The sequence below is a fragment of the Denticeps clupeoides genome, chromosome 19, assembly GCF_900700375.1.
Source record: "Denticeps clupeoides chromosome 19, fDenClu1.1, whole genome shotgun sequence".
NCBI lineage: Eukaryota > Metazoa > Chordata > Actinopteri > Clupeiformes > Denticipitidae > Denticeps > Denticeps clupeoides.
The window spans coordinates 15857718-15879103 of record NC_041725.1 but is presented as its reverse complement, the minus strand read 5'-3'; the positions used below and the strand labels follow the sequence as shown (position 1 = coordinate 15879103).

At 45.9% G+C, this 21386-nt stretch overlaps 1 protein-coding gene across 8 annotated transcripts in view; it reads right to left on the bottom strand.

The window, feature by feature from the left end:
* dennd1b (DENN/MADD domain containing 1B) overlaps positions 1 to 21386 on the bottom strand; it is a 77540-nt gene that overhangs the window by 32734 nt on the left and 23420 nt on the right. For 5 of the 8 annotated variants that reach the window (XR_003743147.1, XM_028961167.1, XM_028961161.1 and 2 more), the window contains exons 4-13: positions 17255 to 17304; positions 16488 to 16607; positions 12630 to 12699; positions 11138 to 11218; positions 9804 to 9863; positions 8069 to 8122; positions 7779 to 7889; positions 2916 to 3016; positions 1297 to 1342; positions 224 to 325 (exon numbers count right to left, since the gene is read on the bottom strand). Coding sequence is in view for 7 of the 8 variants with exons in the window: in XM_028961167.1 (XP_028817000.1) it covers positions 224 to 325; positions 1297 to 1342; positions 2916 to 3016; positions 7779 to 7889; positions 8069 to 8122; positions 9804 to 9863; positions 11138 to 11218; positions 12630 to 12699; positions 16488 to 16607; positions 17255 to 17304 (795 nt within the window). In the remaining variant the exon portion in view is untranslated. The remainder of the gene's footprint in view (positions 1 to 223; positions 326 to 1296; positions 1343 to 2915; positions 3017 to 7778; positions 7890 to 8068; positions 8123 to 9803; positions 9864 to 11137; positions 11219 to 12629; positions 12700 to 16487; positions 16608 to 17254; positions 17305 to 21386) is intronic. The other 3 variants (XM_028961163.1, XM_028961164.1, XM_028961165.1) reach the window with 3 other exon arrangements.

The window sequence follows — 21386 nt, the reverse complement described above, 5'->3', positions numbered from 1 at the left end:
ACATCTGTGTGTGTGCGTGTGTGTGTGTGTGTGTGTGTGTGTACATGTATATATAAAAAATGTTAGAAAGCCAAGTTAACTTGCAGGGCCTTCTGAGGGGTTACCAGCCTCACTGGCTGCCAAAGGTGAGAGAAAAAACTAGGTAAAGAGATGCGTGTTGTGTTTTTGTAACAGTGTGTGAAGCCAGTATATGTGTGTGTGTGTGTGTGTGTGTTTTACTGACCACATCGCTGGGAAGGTTGTGTAGGTCATTGGAGGGGCTCTCCAGTGTGTTCATGTCCACATTGAGGATGACTACATCTTCCAGAGACCTGTTCTTCACTCTCTGCCAAGGACAAAACATCACAGTGGGCTTAGAGAAGAAAAAAAAATCTATAAATAAACTCCATAAGTTATTCATCTATTCATTAATTAGTCTAAACAATTCTATAGTATTATTTTCATGATTCCCTTGTAACAATGTAACATGGTGCATGTCTCGTGTAACTCTAGTGATATTAATCTATGAATGCAAGCTAATTGAAGGAATCTATAAAACACAACAGCGTGTATACACATTTCCCGGGTTCAACGAACTCAACAATCATTCCGGAGGCGCAGGTGGGGGAAATAGCCGAGTGTGTACATTCCTGGCGTGTCACTTCTGACAGTCTCGGCTACGGAGGCTCGCGCTCGCGTTGATTTAGTCTAATTATCCGCCGCCCGGATGGGGGGACTGTCACTAATGCAAAGTGTGATAAATTCCACCACCGCCTGCTACTGTCAAGGACATCAAATTCGCACGCGCAGCTATAAGGTCTGCCTCCAACCAACGTGCCACCTCTCGGTAATGAAAACACAAAGTCTCTTTGTTTCGGGAGGTTTTGTGCTCTGTCTTTTATAGTTCTGGTAAAGCAGGCAGAGAGGGGAGGGAGTGAGAAAGGAAGGAGACGTGAAAGGAAAAAAAAAAAACAATCTGTCAATTTTTGTGGAGTTTTGTGTTTGGCGTTGAGGCGTCAAAAGCAAATACCGCATCATTATAATTTCAGGAATGTTTTTGGTGGTGGTGGTGGTGGTACATTCGGTGGTGTAATTTATTAAAAGAAATATCTGTATGTCGGCGGACGGCTTGATGCAGTTTATTTTATTATGACAGATGGCCATAAGTAATGATAAACTCTTCCATCGCCGCTCTCTCTGCGAGATGGTGTCACGGAGTAATGACCCAATCAGCAAATGTGACTTTCAACAGACTCGTCTTTGTTCGCCGTTCAGACAAACTGCCAGAGAGGACAGAGGAGCCCTTCTGTTGCTTACCTCCATGAGGCTGAGATGAACTCCAATCAGATATGGCATGGGAGCACTGTGGGGAATTGATGGAAATGCACAGCCGTTAGGCAACACGACTCGCGCAAAGCGCTACTGCGGCGATCAGCAGAACGGGATTCATTTAATTACGTCTTAACCCCCCCCCCCACACACACACACACACACACACACACACACACACGAACACCAAACACTGACAACGCCGCGCCATGCAGCATGCATCAAAAATCCTCACTGTGCACTGCTGCCAAGTGCCTCCTACCATATGAAGGGCATTAAAAAAAGGGACCGAGCAGCTAGTTGTGTTTGCACTGCATTATTCTTAGAAATAAATAAAGGCAAACAACAACAACAAAAAAAAAAAAATATATATATATATATATATATAATCTAATCACGGTGCTTGTAGCCTGTGAAGCGAGGCTCCATTAGCGTCCTGCTTCCTGGCACGAGGGGCTGCGGGACGTGGCTGTGGAGAGGGGGTAGCACACCTCCAGCCCTGCAGGGCTGGGTAATTAGATCGTGTTTTTGGTGCTAGCCCTCTTCTAAAGCCACTCAATCAGGTTAGCCTGGTTAACGAGCTACCCCTCTCGCCCTACCGGCATCTGCTGAAGACTGGCGCGCAAGCAGGAACACACACACGCACACACACGCGTACACAATAATTCAGTTTAGAATGAGAAAAGTGCCTTTAATTCGATGAATGAATGTTGTCAAAAGGAAAAGACAGACTTGGGTGAATAGGATGTGATTAGTGCTCAACAGGACCTCTCCTCATCATCATCATCATATTAACCTGTCAATGCAGCCATGTTTACAGGATCATCTTCATTTAGTACGGGCTCTCACTCCGACTCCGAATATGTCGCATGATAATCACCTAGGAATAACATGTACAGGTTTGGCCTAAGAAATAAATCCGAAAATGGAGGAAAAGCACCTAAAAATACAGGTATCAGTGCCGGGTGAGGTAACTATTACCCGGAGGCGCTGGGCTGCTGCTGTAGAATTTGGCGAGAACCAGCTGAGCAAATAAAATATTAAAGAAGCCGATTGAGAAATCTTCATCATATGTGAAGACACAGAAAAAGAAAAGAAAATGGACCTCGAGAGAAAAGGCGAGTGAAGAATAAGAAAATGGGGAGGGGGAAACACACACACACACACACACACACACACACACATTTGAGCAGGTAGGTGTGCTGGCAGACACTTTTATCATGCTAAACTGCTAACCGCTGCACATAAGGGTAAAGTAAATCAACTTGTTCTGCGACTGACTTAAGCACCATTATAAAAACTATGGTGTATGATTTCTGATGAACAAATCAATAACAAATTCCAAAACCTTCATTTACACTAGCATTATACAAACGCCTTCGTGTGAGACAGAAAGGCAACAAGACAGACATGCCACTGTGTCCATCCACACACACACACCCCAGAGACAGCAGAAGCTCACAGACGACACAGTGCCATGCCTGCATGGAGACAGCCTGAATGACAGCACCAGCAGAGTGAGGGAGAGGCAGTGGAAGAGGAGGAGGAGGAGAAGAAGAAGAAACAGGCAGAAGGAAGAAAGGACAGAGGTGGAGAGTGACTCTTACCAGCAGTAGTCCAGTAGATGTGGAGGAAGCACAGGGATGTATATGTGTTGCCAGTGCATTGGAAACAGCATGGCGGCAGCCCCGTGAACACATGCAGTTAACTGAGCAAAAACATGGGAAAAAAGCACCAAAAAAAGGTTACTTATGGAGGAAGGACAGGGAAAGGGGGCAGCTGGGGTGGGTTTAATTTTCTTTAATTTAAAGCATACCCACTTTAAACACACACACACACACACACACACACACACACACACACACACACTGCCATGCAGACAGAGCATGGTATAACGGGTTGTGAAAGATTTACCCAGTGCCCACATACCAGCCGCCCTTTAGTCTTCACAAACCCCCCATTACATTCACAATGGGGGGTTTTGTCTTCACAGCCCCCCCATTACAGTTACTATGAAGAACCGTTCAAACAAGAAAGAGAAACACACAACACAGCATCACAAAAGGTGTGTAGGTCTTACAAGTGCAAAAAAAACCACACACTCGCACATACACACTTCCATAAGTACCTGGCGACCATAATGACCTGCATAGCCAGGGCCCTGGGCCGCTCCGCAGCCGGATTACAATAACATGATTAAATATGGAAAAAGAACAGAGGTCTGAGGGCTCCTGGGGGACTTCATTAGGGCAAATTGCCAGAGAATGAAACATGAGTTAGCCAAGAGAGAAGGAGCGTCGGCCCCGGTGCCACTGGGGCCCGCTGGGATGCGCCGCGATTGGAGCTTCCGGGAATGTGCGAACCACAGCTCTGCGCCGCGCCACCAGGAGACCCCCGTGCTCAGTGACACACGCAATGTCACAATTGACCGGCGGAATCAGCCAAGCTTAGCAGCCAAGCTTCTGCAGGAGGAGGGGGGATGGGGGGTGGAAAAGGCAGCAGAATGGGCGCGCTGACGCTCTGTCCTCTTTGGTCCAGCTTTATGTTTACTGGTAAACAAATTGACACATATGTCTGAACAGTGTGTTTATTATGGCATTTTAAATGTATATATTCAAATTAAACTTGATTTGAATGGGTGTACACACTCAAACCTGAATATCGTGTTAAAGGTCATTTTAATGCTGTGTGTGTTGCACAATAGTCTTCTATTAGCATTAGTCTTCTATTAGCTACTATTAGGTAATGACACTGGGCAAACTGGGCAAAAACCATTGAAAAATGATTTCAATTGGTCTTCAAGGAGCAGGGGAGAGAACTTGATTTACGGACTAGTTGAAAGTGTCCCTGCCCGGGGGAAGGAACACACATGAGAAAAAGCAAAAAAGGAAAATTTAAAAAGGTGAGATGCTCTACACTTTCCTCGTGGTGCTGAGGAGGAAGATAAGAGTGTAACAAGGAGTCACTTCCTAGCAGATAAACGCTAAATTCCTCTCAAATTGGACAGGAGGACTTCTAAATGCAACCAATCTATTTAAAAAACTTGCATGTTTATGAACGCCTTCCTCAATCTTCAGATGTCCACTTGTGATAAAAAAAGGAAAAATAGGTGGTCTTTAAATATTAGATATATCCTGATGGAAGCCAAACATCATGCCATTCATTCGTACATTTTGTCCATATGGAGGTTATAAGCACGCAGAAGAAATCACATTCCTCCTGTTGGAAGCTTGATCAAATTATATGCCTTATTATTCATTTAACACAAAACCTAATCAATTGGTTTTATTAAAAAAACAAGACGGTAAACAAACCCCTCACGCAGCGTTACATAACTTCTTTATGTAAATTATTAATTTTTGGAGGTAGTGAGTAATTCATCTCTGAGGCCAACGCCACCAAAAGAAGGCATCATATGAAATATATGAAGACATTATTAGTGCAATATGTGCTGATGTTGATTTAATTAGACAAAAAAAGATTTTCCACAAATATAATGAAGTTTAAAAAAAAGAAAAAAGAAAAGAAGTTAGTTTTGCATGAGTTGCCACCACCACTTTTGCTGCCTCTGTCACTTTTGTCAGGGCACATCCCCTGAAGAATTCACAGTGCTCAAAGACAGGCCGGACACTCAGCAGCCCTGCAAATGCTACCACTGCACCTAATCACTCTGTGCTGCAACAGGAGTGTAGGAGGAGACAAATATAGAAAGAAAGAAAGAAAGAAAGAATGAAAGAAAGAAACACACACACACACACAAAGAAAGCTGTTCTTTCAGTACAGGCAGGCCTGAGCGCTGTGATTGTGGCAGACGGTAAACTAAAGGAGCAATTCCTCCTGACACGGTGACAACGGCGCAGTCATCTCTGACTCCCGGCACCCCAAGAGTCTCCTCTCTCCTGGCCTTCTGCTTGTTTCCCCAATTACCGCTCCGCTCGCACTCTTTTCCTGTTGACAAACGCGCAGAGCCAAGCTGAGAGCCAGCGCAGGTGTGCCACTAACAAGTAGGCAGCATCGAAAACGACTTTTAGGGTGGAAGGGGAAAAAAAAAAAAGAAAAAAGGAGCAGCAGAACAAGAGAAAAGAAAGGTTGGGGGGGAGGACAGAGGACACCGAACACCAGGTAACACCAAACACCGGGTGCAGCCATCTCTCGCCGCCTCCGTCTCCCACGCACAGATACAAAAGAACGGGAGGAAGGGTGGCAGCTGAGGAGAAATATCTATTAAACCCGTGATGGGGAGCAGAGGCACAATCAGGGCAGAGGGGTGCAGAGGAGCTCGAGAAAGCAAAGGGAGGGCCGCGAGGGAGAGAAATAAAGAGGCCGGGGTCTGAGGGCCGGAGGAAGGAAGCTCAGTGGCCGGTTCCGAGGGCGGCGGCAGATCGGCTCTTGTTAGCATAGCCGCTGACAGCATGATGAGAAGACTGCTGTCAGGACTGGAGGCCGGCCGGCGGGCCCAGGCCGGCCCGGGCGCACCAGGGCTCTCCCAGCTGACTAGTTAGCACGGAGCCCTGATGCAGCACAATTATACTGGCATGTGACAGGCCGGCACGCTCGGCCGGGCCACCAATGACACGCGCTTCCCTGGAAAACACGGGTACCTCCTTACCTCCGGTCACAAACCAGCAATAAGTCAACTGATGCATTGTTGTAAGATCATGATTTATTCCTTTGCTTTGGAGATGCAAGGCAGCACACAACCATGTTCTGCAAGACTGACATGGCATGGTGAGGACCACTGGAGGGCCAAAAACATAGAGGGCCTGGCTGCAGCATGCATAATACAAGTCCGAGCTCGGTCTCCCCGTCTGTGGACAACCGGCTCTGAACAACTGGGGTCCATCTGCACCACGCCCCACTCACCCTTACATTGTCTTGCAATAAAAATTATAATGAAAACTAAATCAAAATCATTCTGGGACCCGTGGTAATAATTGTGTAATACATGCTTTATAAATACACTGTAACAGGAGTGTTCTATGCTAATTTCTAAACCTCACTAAAAACCCAAACAAACAAACAAATGTTTGGGGTGTTAAGGATTTCTGAATTAAGAACTTAATTTTCCTGATGCTACATAAGAGTGGGGAGTGTTCACTGATGACATATTAATTACAGAGCTGAGAGTTGGCATGTTTTGTTTGGCTAATTGGACTTTAGAGAACAGAGAAGAAATGAGGAGAAACAGCACTACACCTGGGCGTGTGATGTACTGACGTTGCGGCGCTTCAATGTCCAGAATGAAAAAGTGGGGTCAATCAGAAAAAAAATACTCGTCAAATAAAAAAGGCTGGAATTCCTCTTCTCCAACAGTTAACACACACTTCTCATGTGTCTATGTGTTTCACATGGGATGGACCTATAATTCGGTCAAATGGCCTCACTGGGTATTTGATGAAGGAAAATGGAATGAAAGAGGGAAAAGAATAAAAAGAACACACACATCCCTACAGTATCAAAGTCAGCGCTGCAGTGTAACATATCCGGTCAAAGTTATCCCTTGTCAGTTAGAAACTGATCACTGATGAAGACTGATGAATTTGTGGAAGAGACAAAAAGTCATTTTGAGGTAGAAATGATAACAAAAATCACTGAATGACTGAACATGGGAAGACAGGAAACATAGTGAACTCTAAGAACTTTTAATTCAATCCATTTAAAAGTCTTAACTATTGATTAGCACATTTGTATTTACCAATAAGGCCAGCGTGGGTGATAAAGTGAGCAGTAAGTAAAAGGTGGGTGTTTTTAATAAAGTGTCTGGTAAATGAATAATACATCTGGCAGGACTCAGATGTCTGGAGCTCGGCTCGCCCGATGCCAACACGTATCAGTGATCACGTTTTTTGGGGGATGAAAGGCCGTAACCGAGGTGGAACCCATAACAACACGTTTCAGACAAACTATCTTGGCGCATTAGATTCATAAAAAGTCCATAATTTGCTTCTCTGCATCTGAGAAACAATAAATCTCCGCTCACACCCCCACCCCATAGACACAAAGAAATATCTCCCGGCCCCCTTGAGAATAATATTTCACGCTGCTCTAAACCGACGGTGTCACCGCACATGCCAAACAAGCTGGCCAGCGTCTTAAATTCTGGGGAGTGAGACGCCCGGAGGATTGGGTAACATCGAGAGCCTCCTACAGTGCCAGGTCTTCGGGGAGACCCCCCCCCCTGCGCACCGAGCCCGTCTCGATGCCGCAGATACGCCGGCGAGGAGATACGGCCGCCGATGACATCACCGGCCCGCTTCTCCCCGAGGGGAGCTCTCGGAGATAAGCTGGCCGACTCCCTTCTCTCGGGCCGGGGAGGCGGACTGAAACTATGCAAGAGTTACGGCGGCAAAAACTAATCATTTAAAGCTGGACGGGCGCTGAGATGCACCGCGGCGTCATTTACTGCCCGTAAACCCACTGACCGACGCGGCCTGCGCAAGAACACAAACTTCGCGATGGGAGATACTCACAGTGCTAAGCTTGCTCGAGGTAATGATGATGCGGCGCTCGTGTAACAGGCTGGCGTACAGATGGAGCATGTTGTTCACGTCCACCGCAACAAAGTACTCAGTCAAGTTCCTCTGCGGAAGCAAAAGCGACAACAAGACGGAAGTTGGACAAGCAGAAAAGCGGACTAATATATGACCCCGCTAGCGGTGCTACTCGGAGGTTCTTATGGTTTGATGCATAGCACCACAGTTATATATTAAAAAAACATTAGACCGAAAGCCAAAGCAAACATATTCATAAAGGTACTCACACTTTCAGGGATGGTGGGAAGTCCATTAATGTCAGGAGCGATGAAGTATGAATGCTGGTGGGGGGAGGCCAAATTTTACCGGGAAGAAAGAAGGGGGAAAAAAGAAAGAAAGAAAGCTTTGACTTTGTTCAATGATTTATGGCTCATCTTCTTCATTGTTTATTTCACTTGCTTACGGACCGGCATCGTGGCGAATACATATTGCAGGAGCAAAGAGCGAGTCGATAGCAGAGAAAGCCCCAGAGAGGCGGCAGCGGCGGAGGTGAAATCTCGGTGTAAAACAAGTTCTTTATTAAAGCATTAAAAGCAGGCCGTTCTCGCTGGATCACAGGGCTGCCTCGCACTTGCCTGAGAAAAAAAAAATCAAAAATACTGAAGAAAAAAAAAAAAAAAAAAAAAAAGGGGGGGGGAGCGGGCCAGTTTAATGTACGGATCAAAGACTCCGGGAAGAGTGGGACAGCGGAGATTGGATTCCCAGACGCAGCACAAGTTAACACTGCTGGTCCCCCAGAACGGGGCCACAAAAAAATGACTTTACAACACGCTTTACAACCGTTTTCATGTCAAATTCCACTTAATAGGAAGCATGCGGGACGAAGGCAAGCTAGCGATCCTCAGCATTTTCCCAACCGAGTGAGGAAGTGGAATGGACGCCGCACTCTGGCCGGGGACGGGGCGGCGGGGTGACTGGGAGCGGGGCCCGCCGGACATGTTTCTGTTTACGTTCCCACAGAACGGGTGGCCGGCCCGCGCCTCCACTCGGGCGAGCCGCGAGTCTGCGGGCCCGTTCCAGCTGGCCGCGTATCCGGCGGGCCGTGTTTATGAAGAGCGCGCGTTATCATGTGGCTCGTTATCAACGCGCTCTGCCCTGAAAATCCTGAGGGCCGCTTTTCTGGGTTGCAGCTTATGCTTAGCAGACACATCACAGAAACAGGAAAAAAAAGAAAAAAAAAAGGAGAAATTATTATAATGCGTTGCTCATGAATGGAAATGATTTAGTTTTCACACCATTTCCATCCACAGCACTTGAAAGGAGGAACCATCACCTGGTTAAGTAGCAGAGAAAAGGGAGCGAAAAACCCAACTCTGGCAGCTGGATTTTTGTCTTTAATTATCGTATTCTGAAACTTTCCTCCGTGACCAGGCATCATCGCATGTTGCGCCTAAAGCTGAACGGCCTGCCTGGCTGGGCTGCGGAATGTTTCGGAATTTTGCTGCGCGGAACAGGCGTGATTTACTTTTCCTGCTGTGTCATTCTGTCAGATTATGAATAATGTGGAAAAGGGAGATGATTTTGCCACGCGGCTGAGGGTGAGGCTTAATGCAGAACGAAAGTGCGTGTCGGTGTCAGGAGCTGCTGCACGTTGTAAGCCATGTTTACACAAACACAAACACATGGAATGTGGGTTAATGGGAAGAGCATCAAGGAGATTTTGTGAGCACAACTGCATTTTCTTTAAAAAAAGCCAATATAAAGGAACTTTTGATATTCGAAAAGAGAATACAGCAGTGTGGAGCGGCATTAAACATTTAGGAAGTTTGATTGTTTTCCAGAAAAGAAGAAACAGACCCCATGGACCCAGGACAGTTTGTGTTTGCTATATTTAAAGAGATAGCGAGGCTTTTTGGCAAAATTGGAAAGCCTTCTTCTCCCAAGTGATTAGTGTAGCGGTTTCTGAGAGACGTCTCTCTCTCTCCCCCTCTGCTCACGCATTCGTTCACTCACTCCACTCACCGGTTTTTGGCTTTCCGGATCTTTCACTACTTGCCCGATGGCAAAATGCAACCGTTTGTTCTTGCACATTGAGAGACAGTAAAATGGGGTTCAGTCTCAAAGGAAATTATTGTTTTTCTAAGCTGTCATGATAAACATAAAACAATTGCTGTTTTTTTTAATTCAGCACCTCATGGTAATGAATTCATAATTATCTTAATCATTTTATACATATAAAAAATGTTTTTGTAATAATTTCTGTGGTCACCTTTAATTCCACAGTTTTGCATTTTAATTGGGAAGAATGTGCAGTAATGGGGGGAATGCACTTATTAACCTTTTAAATAGCACTGGATTTACTGTGTTATGCAAAACATAAATCCCCATAAATAGCATGCAGCTCCAGAAAGCTGTTTAATTTTCAATGATGATTAAATTGCTCTTTAGGGTTTTAATCTAATGGTCTCAAAATGCACTCAGTTGTTATAATATGTGGTATTCAAAGAATTTTTTAACTAAACATTCATAAGAAAAATGTTTGTTCCAAGGTATTAATTTCTGCTAAAATTAAAACAAGAATTCGACTTCTGACCAAATCATTACCATGATGACTGAGCTTGACTGAAGGGCAGGGGCCAAAAATAAAAAGGCCACCTACTGCACAGTATGCAGAAAGACAACCTTCATACTTGATTAGTATTAATTATTATTTTAAAAAAATTATATCACAATGAGAAATGTACTACTTTACACAATCATGTTTTTGACCATAAGACTATGGTCGGTCTATGGTACAAAAATACAACATTTGGGGAACATTCACTTGATAAAGCCACTGTTCTCCCTTGGATGGGAACCTCTTGTGTGGGCAGTTTTCCAGTTGTGTGGGGTGTTTAGAGGAGTTTGTAAGGACAAAACTTCAATTAAAAAGCGATTATGCAAAAACACCAAGTTAAAAAAAAATTGTACTTTGAAAATTGAAAATAAAGGTCTCACTAAGGATAAGAATACAATGTTAATGGTGTTAGAAATCTACAACACACAGTAGTCCATGAGCCAGAAGAGCATTTGAGACTTCTTAGAACAATTAATCTTTTTTTTTTTTTCAGTTTTGGCGATAATGTCAACTTTCACAAAGCACATACTCCAACTCGGAGCAGCAGACACATTTATATACATCTCTGACAGGTGATAACTGTGAAAATATGATGAGTTGTGAAAGTGGCCATTAAAGTTAACTGTGTCCGACAGACCTTATCGCAAACACAGTCTGTTGAACCCACTTCTGTTTCTAAACAAAACGTCAGGCCCTGGCCCCACTCCTCTCCTCCCCTGGTGGGGACTGCGGTACCTACCACACTCAGATTCACTGCAGTGTTGGGCTTTGGCACAGGCAGGGTGTACAGTGACTTCAGCATGTCATTCAAATCGTTTTCCTGCAGGAGACACAACGAGAACATGTGAGGAAAAAAAAGTTCATGGCACGTTTACAAAAAAAATTCCTACAGCATGCCCAAAGGGGTGAAAAAGAAGAAAAAAATCAATCCAACACGTATTTAACGACCGTTCCTGAGTTTAAGCAGTGGTAAGCCAGGCCCACTGCAGACACTTATTATTCCGAGGATGAGTTCGGGGCTACATCGCTGGCTGGTAATTAAACTGAGCTTCCCGGCTCAAACACGGAGGCTTTAAGAAGCCACTGGAGATCGTTTTTTAACACAAAACAAGCCTCTGGATTATACGCCCGCTTTTACGGGTGCTTTTGGGTTCTGACGCTATTTGATGCCCTCAAAAATACTGTCTGGTCCCTAACAGACACTGATTTCGTAATTTTTTAATCACTGACCAGGAAGACAGTTTCTTCACCCTCACAAGTTACAAAAAAACATAAAATTATTAATTAATTAATTAATTAAATTAAGAATCACGTTGAACAGCGTTCACAAATAGCATTAAAACGGCTTCTCCTTTCTAATACGCAGTTGTCCCCATCTACTAGATATTAATGGAATAGTCTGTTCATAAAAATAATACATAAAAGAAGTGCATATACACTATTGTGAGGGGTGGGGAGAAAATAATAAAACTAAATTAAAGTCCTAAAGTCCTTTCTAAATTAGAATTTCCTCACACATGTCTGCTATGTTAGAGGTTTTAAAAAGTCACAAGCACGACGTGACTGTATATTAAATGAAAGGTTAAATGCACTGTCCTAAATAAAATTAAAAAAAAATAGCAAGAGGAAAAGTGAGGAAGCGGGATGTGAAGCTGTAAACAGTGAAGCTGTTTGCATGACGAGGCCCAGTTGCTCATGGCCTCTGACTCCTGGTGTACTTAGCCTATGATTTGTTTGTACGAAGGAGTCTTGGACCCCCCTTCAGCGCCTCCTCTCAGCAGCTTTGTTAAGGCATAGCTGCATGACAGCTGCGCTGATAGAGGCACGTCGAGGCGAAACGCTGGCTCATCGGCTCCAGCAACGTTGGGCGATATAAGCAGCATGTTTCTCAGCGTTAGCTTTTAAAGGTTGCTTCGACCAATGATGTGTTTTCCGGTTAATTTCCCGGAACTGCTCCCCTGGGTCAGTGCTTGGTCTGATGCGTGTCAACAAAGGGGCTTCCCTGGGCGCTGCACTGAAGGCAAGGTGTTCACGTGTCACTCAAATATTAGAATTAGCTGTGCTTGGCCTTGTGATTTCACTGGGAAAACTGCACGTACCGGAGTGAAACCAGAGTGGATAAAACAGTCCAAAAAAAGTGTCTGAGTGAATGAGCCTATTTTAAAAAGTGTATTTGCTTAACACACTTAAAAAGCTTCAAAGACCATTTACAGCGCCACACAAAAACTCACCTGCTGTTTTGTTAGGTAATCTGCCAGTGTGTTCAGCAGCTTGTAGTAAATCTCAAACCATGGGAGATAGCTGTGGGAAGAACATGAGCAGACTCAGACTCGTATCGCACATCTGTAGGTTTAAACGCACTCCCATCGACAGGAAGCGTCACGCGCAGGCATTCCCGTTTATCGGACGCGGCGCTCGACGTTTGTTTGTTTCTCCGCGAACCTGACTCGGCCTTGACATTTGGCTCCGTCGCTCGTGCCGGCACCGGGGCCGCAGTTTAAGAATACCACCGCCTAATTACGGCATTCTCATGACATTCCACTCGTGTCTGCTGCACTGGGGAGGGGGAATCTAAATAAACTTCATCCGCTCCCTTCTGGAAAACACGGGAGCGGAGACTCAACGGTTTTTACAGCCAGGTCCAAAAGTCGTGCCGAGGCACAAAAACAGCCGCTGCGCTTTATTTAATAAGACATTTCATGCTTGCCATGGCTTATTTAACATCAACAAGTGTATTAACAGAGTAAAATAATAATTATTATTCGGCGTCTGTGCTCCAGTTAATCGGCCAGTATGGATACCAGAAGCGCTATGAATCCATAACAGTTTTTTGACAGATTCTTGGCAAAGTTGATGTGGTTTTTTTGGGGTTTTTTTAAACGGTGAAACGAGGCCAAGATTTTTTTTTTTTTTTTTTTTTTGATGTAGTCAAATATGCTCCGTGTACATTGTTATGCAATGTAGTGAGACTGCAGACTTCAACCTTTTGTGAATTTTTATTTGGGCTAATGTCTCCCACTTCATTAAGAATGATGATGACATCATCTCCTGCCTTACAAGCTGCCGAACGGCACGCCGCGAAGAGACGCCGAACCCAGACCATCTGACTGCGCACAGCGGCTAAGGTGCTAATTTGCATCTAAGACGCTGCGAAATAATCAAAATTAATACGAAGGAGAAGATACAGGAAAAAAAAAAAAAAACAGGAAGCGACTGGGATGCTGGGATTCTCCATTCTGTTCCCTTTACAATTCATGGGTCAGCGAGCACTCCACAGACTGGAATTAACAGACAACAAGAAAACAATAAAAAGTGAACCGTGATGCAAATTTTCATATTGCCGAGTCCCCCGCTCGGGAGCCAATGGCACGCCGTCGCCGGGGAAGTGCGGCCATGCGCAAGAATCGCCGGCCTGAGTGACCATTAACCTGAAACAATCAGCTCCTTAACACGCCAATCTTCTGACGTCCGCATGTACAGACTCTCATAAACCGGGTCAAGTTCGGCACCACCGGAGAAAGCCATCGTCTGGGCTCACAGCTACAAAGTGAATTACAAAAAAAAATGACAGTTTTTGTGGAAAGTCTGATATCAAGTCAAGACTTTTTTTTTTTTTTTTTTTTTTTCTGGCCCAAAAAACCAAAACAAACTGAGAGCAGGGAGCGTCCCCTCCCGATGAGTCTTAAGGAGGAAGAGCGAGATATTATCTTCTGTTTGTCTCTTTGTTTAAGACGCAAGGCTCCTGCTGGTTAATCCTTCATTTGTCACGTGTGAAGGGTGTTTCAAGCTCAGCCTCCGCTGTCAAAGAGGCGAGGCGCGCCTCGGAGGGAGCGGCGCTCTCATTACACTCCTCAGCACGCCGGCTGACGGGCTTTCTGTTTCAGGGAAAAGAAAGCGACCGCCATACGAGCACGGGAAGGAAACTTTTCTTACATTTTTTTATTAATTAAAAAAAATAAAAAATAAAAAACGAGTGTGGGGCGGCACACGTCCTTCTCCTCACAGTTTGGGACCCATATTTGTTTGCACTCCACAAATCCTCAGATAGAGGGACATTCATCATGGCGGGCCGCGCCGGAGCCCTCCTTAAAGCGCGCTGTATACTCAAAGAATAAACGAGCTAATCTGTGGCCTACTCCCAACCTCCGTCACACATTTATCCTCCGCCGTTACCTGCCACTTCCAAAAGGAGCCATCAGCAGATAACCATGTTTAAAGGAGCGTGATTTAGTGGTGCGCCGTGAAAAATCATTATTAAAATCGAGCAAACGCGCCTTCATTTGTATCAGGACGTCAAGGACGCGGTAAAGTGTGATCAAATAGCTCGACCGTGATTAATGGAGCGATACGGCGGTGTGAGTTATTTATTCTTTATTTATCTATTTTTAATTCTCACGCTGAGGGTAACATCGCGCCATGCTAATGACTGATTAGCGCGGCGTTTGTGGCAATAACTATCTTTTACGTCTCGTTCCCCCTCGGTGGCTCTTAAATCATGCCGCTGCAAGCCTTCATAAATAACTTGCACCTTGTAACCGGCACAAGATTTGATTACAGCAGCGCGCCTCCGTACCAGTTAAAGGTTAAGTAAAGGGAAGGAAGTGCAGCCCGTCTGAATGCTAAGTGACCACTAACTGCAGAAAGCCAAGCCTCAGCCATCCCATAAAATGACTCACAAATTTTTTTTTTTCCTTCATCTGCAACCCCTCAGATGTCTGAGGGACACTGCCTCGCAATGAGACTGTGTGTGTGTGTGTGTGTGTGTGTAAAGCGTGTAAAATGGAACCATCCCGCTTTTAGGGCCGCTTTGCCTGAAGGAAGTCGGGTCCTTCTGACCCGTGCCAGAGCTGCAGCGCTACAAAGTCCAGCGCGTATAAAACTGTCCCTTTCATTAGGCCACTTCCTCGTGTAAGCAGAGGTGACAATTTTATGGTCCCAGCACTTCAACAATCACGCCGACGCAAACTGTTTTAATTACCTTCGGTTTTATATACCGGGGAGGGGAGTGTCTTTTGGAGAAGTGCTGGCAGGCCAAATAAATAAAGAAATAAATAATGTCTCAGCATTTTCATGTCTGCATATACAGATATACTGCCCATTATATTGAGAAACATTAATTACGTAATATATGTAGGTGTTTAATTACAGGTATCTATGTGGCAAGACCGTAAAACCACAAAAAAAATGTTTCTCAGTGAACGGCATAAATAAAAAACAGACAACCAGCATCACACCGCATAAAGCAAAACAACAACAACAACAATAAAAAAAAGCAACACAACTTTCCATACATTTCTTATTATGAGTGAAGCAAGCCATGCAAACTACTCAGAATGCATAATGAATTTTATACATCATATGTCAAATGAATTAGCATGTCGAGCTCAGCGAGGGGGACAGGGGAGACTGCGGCTAATTGGCAGCAGGACTTCATGCATAATGATGGGGCCACGGTACAGCGTCGCTGGCATGCTTCTGTGCCAGTAGCCGAATAACGACGGGGGGAGAAAAAAAAAAGAGGAGGGAGGAAAGATGGGGATAGGGGAGGGGGGGGGACAAAGGCCAGGCGGCAGAGAGAGCTCGAGACGGGGAGAGGAGAGGGGCGGAGGGAGGGAGCGAGAGCGGCTCTTCTAGCCCATGATAAACCTCCCAATTGTCCGTCAATATCAAGTAGGCATTTCAGAGCAGTCGGTAATCCGGGCCTGTGGCCTTGTTTTTGCATGCTGGGGGCTGTCTAATCTGTCTAATCTCCTCTCCTTTAACGGCTGTGACTTCTTCCCAGTTTTTGTATGGGAAAGGAAGCTAATTTCCATAATGTGTGATTATTGAGCAATCAGAACTATGGGACTTTAAATTCAGACAAAAAGCCCATTCACATTTGGGGACTGTGGTTTTGTTTTGCAGATGTGCAGATACGTGACCTCATGACTGCGTGTTATGGACACATCACTTGAACATAGCATGTAAAAAGTTATTTGGAGTCAGAAACTGAGTACATCTGTGTTGTGTAGAGGACGGGCTGATCGAATCGGACGTGCGAGAGTGAACCTGAGCCTTGCCTATCGTCTGGATGGACGTGAGGTACCCACCTCAGTAGGCAGATGCAGACGCGGCAGCCTGACGTCAGCCGACAGAAGCCGAACCGCTGCTTGCTCTCGATGTCTGTGAGAACAAACGTGAAGTTCTGGCCCACCTGGTTCTGGGATATTCTGCTCAAAACACACATAAATCACAGACAATCATGTCCACATTCTCAAATTAATGCTGCACAGATATAATACTCTTTTGCCAGGCCATCAGTTTTGGTGGGGATTGAAATTCAAATACAGAGACAGGTTATAGGATCATTATGAGGCGCATGGCATCACAGACTGGCTTCCAGCCGGCTTCATGCTGTTTTTGAATTCACTGGCAATTTAAATTTTACTGCCAAATACCTGAACGGTGAAAAAAAAGACTGAAGCAGTGAGGGGCTGAGTGTTAAAAAGCCAAACACTTCGGTTTCATCACTAGATGGCAGCAAAAAAGCTTGTGACAAGTCCTGGTCTCCCCTCACCTGGATCATGCAAACAACGCTCGATTTTTCGAATTAAAATGTGAGGGGGGCTTCCATTCAGTGGCACTTTATATTTATTATATGTTTAACATTTAAAGCATTAAGAAACTCTTTTTTTTCCAGCAGATGCCACTCTGCGGTCATGCTGCTTCCCCGTCTGACCACAGGTGAGCTAGAACATGCAGAAATGGGAGTGCGTTAAAATACTTCCCCACTGCTCTTCCATCATGCTACTAGTTGAACTCTGGGAACGAGGCAGTGCAGTGGCTGATCTGAGATCAGCAGTATATACGAGCTTACCGTGCCACGTCAAAGGGGAAGCAGAACTTCGGCACGGTCCGGAGGGCTTCCTGTGACAAGGCAGAGAGATCACCAAACCATCATCGTCGTCGTCATAATCTCCAGCATCACCTGCTGCACATTGAACAGTTGAACAGGAACCACAGAGGTGGGAAATGTGTAAAATGAGAGGGGCTTGGAGCCGGGGAGAGGGAGAGGACAGGAGGGATTCGGGGCCGGTGGGGTTGTCCACGGCTTAAATAATTAGGCGCGATTAAGCTCATCGATCGCTGAAACTCGCCGAGTGTGTGCGCGCAGGGGGTGGGTGTTAAGAGACGAGGGGCTGGCAGATTGCGTTGACAATGGCCTAAGCGGCACAGGAGGGGTCCGGTGGAGTGGAGAAGGCCGGGCTGGATGGCGGCGGCGGCGGTGAGGGAGGGAAAAGGCCCCAAGTCTCCCCGGTGGGACTGGGGGGCTCTCCTGCAGCAGCATATGGAGGCGAGGAGCCCGCAGAGCCAGAGCGGGGCCATATGGGTGAGAGGGAGATGGAGAGAGACAGAAAGAGAGAGAGGGACGCGCGCTGGCTGTGGTGGCGGCTCAGCCAGGGGGAACTGTGACAGATCCCAGCTCAAAAAATAAAGCTGCCACCGCAACGCTGCTGGGAGGAAGGGGGGGCAGGGTTCAAGTTAGATGGGGTTGTCTGCTCTGCACACGTTACATGTCTCAGTGTGTGTGTGTGTGTGTTTATGATTTTTATTTATATGTGTGTGTGTGTGTATGTGTGTGTGTGCACATGTGTTAAGAGTGTGTTTTGCAGAATAAGGTCTGGAGGAGGGGTGGGGGTGTTGGCAAGTGGGAAGGAGGACTTAGGGTGCATCTCATCTCCGAGTCTGTGTGTTGGATGGCTGCACGCCTTTAAAGCTGTCACAGGCATCTGACTCCCTGACGCAGCCGTATGCATGCGCTGCTATTATTAACCACCCGATACGTTCACCAATATGTTCCGCGCCCGGCGCCGCTACGCCACACATATGGAGCGCGCACCGCCTCTCTGCATGCATGCAAAAAAAAAAACGTCGCTCTTCCAGACGCCCAAACCTGTCAAGGCCACACCCACGATGCCACACACAAACTCTGCCTGGTGAAGGAACGATGGGCCGCGGCACCGTTCATCACCGCTACAGGCTGAATGCAACAACTCAGTACATATGCACACCGGCCTGGTAACAACAAAAGAACCAAGAAGAACATATGAGATATATAAAAGGCTATGTATCAAGTTTAAAGTCTTGCACAATCGCACTTAGTACAACAGTGCAGCGAAATTAACGTCCTGCCCACCACTTCCAGTGCAAAATAATAATAATAATAATAAAAAAAATACAAATCTGTACAAAAGTGTGCAAAACAAGTCGAACCAGTGAGGTATCATAATCAATTATGTCTTCTGGATTTACACGAAAAAAACAAGAAGTGGCTGCTTGCTAGTTATCTGTATGCTGTGTCTAATTATTTCTTATACCCAGAAGATTTACATATGAAAGGGGGAGGAGCCTGTAGGCATGACTGACAGCTCTCACACAACCTACTTCCTCATTCTGGACAATTTAAACCCCCTCCTGTCAATACGTCAATGCTCCTCTTCTCCATCTCCTCAGTGGACGTTACAAGCATCGTCTCTACTGCAGATATCTGGAGACCATGCCCTCTGCCATGCCAAACATGCAGTAAGAATGTCAGTGCTTAATTTAAGCATTCTGATTGGTTAACTCGGCAATGTGATATTTGCAAACACGTCCCATGCGATACGGCTAACACAGCCCACTATGCTGTTGCAAAAAAGCATATAAAAGCACTAAAAAAACAGCTGGTCCAGCACAGGAACCCAGTATACACGATCCGCAGGTAGACTTGGTGTTAGAGGTGAGGCAAGATGCAAATCACAGTTTTTTTTAAATAATAAAAAAAAAAAAATACTAAACAGCACGAAGCCTGCACGAAGTTCCGTGCTGAAGAACGACAAAAGGAAAAACAATGAAAATCTACAAGCATTTAAAAATCCACATGCTTCCATCTGGGGAAAAAACACACACTCGCGCAAAAAGAACAGAACAGAAAGGGAAAGAAAACGAAGCCATCAGGCTTCCCAGAGGTCTCTCGCACAGACGGAACAAAAAACGTTTCCCACGATTTTCCTTACGGCATTAGCAGGCGAATCTCGCCTAAGCGCGTGTCTGTCTGTGTTTGTGAGCTCGAGTGTGTGTGTGTGTGTGTGTGTCTGTCTGTCTGTCTCACCTCGTCTCCCTCGTTTATGCAAGCGATCAGGGGACTACCACCAAAGAGAAGCCACAGGAGGAGGAGGAGAATCAGGAGGCTTGGGGGAAGGTAGTAGGGGACATTGCATTACCAGGTGCTGTTGTTTAGTTGTATTTTTATTTTTCCGTCATCTTTTTTTTTTTTTCCCGCCCTGTTTCTTTCTTTCTTTGGTTTTTTTCTTTTGCATCCCCCACCTAACCCCCTCCTCCCGACCATTTTCCCAAGACAAAAGAATATAAAGCAGATAATGCATTTACAACTCACTAGAGGCGGTGGGCATTATTTATTTACTGTTGAGACAGGGGTATCAGTCAGCGAGACAGCGGTCTCCTTCCCGCTGAGGTCCCAGTGTGGAGGCCTGAAATCACGGCTCCCTCCCTCCCTCCCTCTCCTTCTCGTCCTCCCTCCTTCCCTCGTTACTTCTCCCGCTCATTCTTTATTTATTTCTTTCCCACACTGCGCCGAGACTCCCTCTGGAGATGATGTGTCTTCCTGTGTGTGTGTGTGTGTGTGTGTGTGTGTGCGCGTTCAGCTATCAGTTGGACACTCGCGCTCAACTAGGCTGCAGGCACGACTACAGCTGCAGCCGCGAGCAGCAGTGGCTCCTCGGCTGGCACTGGGTAGCAGGACGCGCCGAGTTAGCCGTGATTCTTCGGAAATGTTGCATATTCTGCCACAGATGCCAATGATGGTGGGACGAGGAGGGCACGGGGAGGCGGGGGGTCCGTCTTCTGCTAGGGAGACAGTAAACACGCTCCAGCACTGAGCGCGCGCTGTTATTTTTACTGGGGAAATCTGCAGTAAGCGGCGATCATTTCATTCTGTCAAAAAATCCCGTCTCAGGACGGGGGGTGGGAGGACGGAGGCAGGGAGGGAGAGAGAGAGAGAGAGAGAGAGACTCACTTCTCACCTCTCTCTCTCGCCTGGATTCCTCCCCAGGGGGCCCGAGTCTTTAAACCTCGACGCTCTTTAAAAATTCACCCAGGCAGCAGGTCCACATGCCGGCGTGGTGCAGTCTGCAGCACAACCTGGCCACGCTCTGGGTGTGTGTGTGTGTGTGTGTGTGTGTGTGTGTGTGATTGGCACAGCCACCAGGCTGGTGGCAGAGTGGCTCTCAGTGACAGGTTTACTGGGCTGTCTCCACACAGATCAATGCACGAGCCCCATGGCTCCCCACAGACACACACACACACACACACACACACACACACTCCCCAATTAGGGCTCGCTCCTGGCTTACAGCACAAGCCCGGGCCATACTGCATGAATTTACTAAGGCCTCTGGCTACGATGACAAAAGGAAGCGCAGCATTAAAGACAGGAGGCAGCCGACCCTCCACCGCAGACCACCAGGCTCTTTATGTTGGGGTTTTGCGACCGTATGGATTCCCTCTGTCAGCACGTTGGGTTGTAAGATTGCATCAGAACACATAAAGCCCGCTAGAGGGTTCGAGCGCTGGCGAGACTGATCACTGCTGACATGTGAAAACAGGTATGGTACAAGTGGACCGAGCTTCTGCCTTTTAAAACATCTCTCACCCCACACTCCACACAGACATGTAAAAAAGACCCCTCCTCCGTTATAAACTGCATCAAGATACTGGCTCTGTAGCTGTTATTTCCAATATTATGTACGTAATCTGTCTCATAATATGATTTACAATTATATGAGATATGTGTCAATCTAGACATTCAGAAAAATTCAGTTATGTTGAGGTATTTACATATTATAGCAATTAGTTCTAATTAGTTGGTGTTCAAGTGATCTAACAAAAAAAAACAACATTAAATATCGTTGTCAAAAAATTGTGCCCGTTCTTATGAACAGTTACGATAA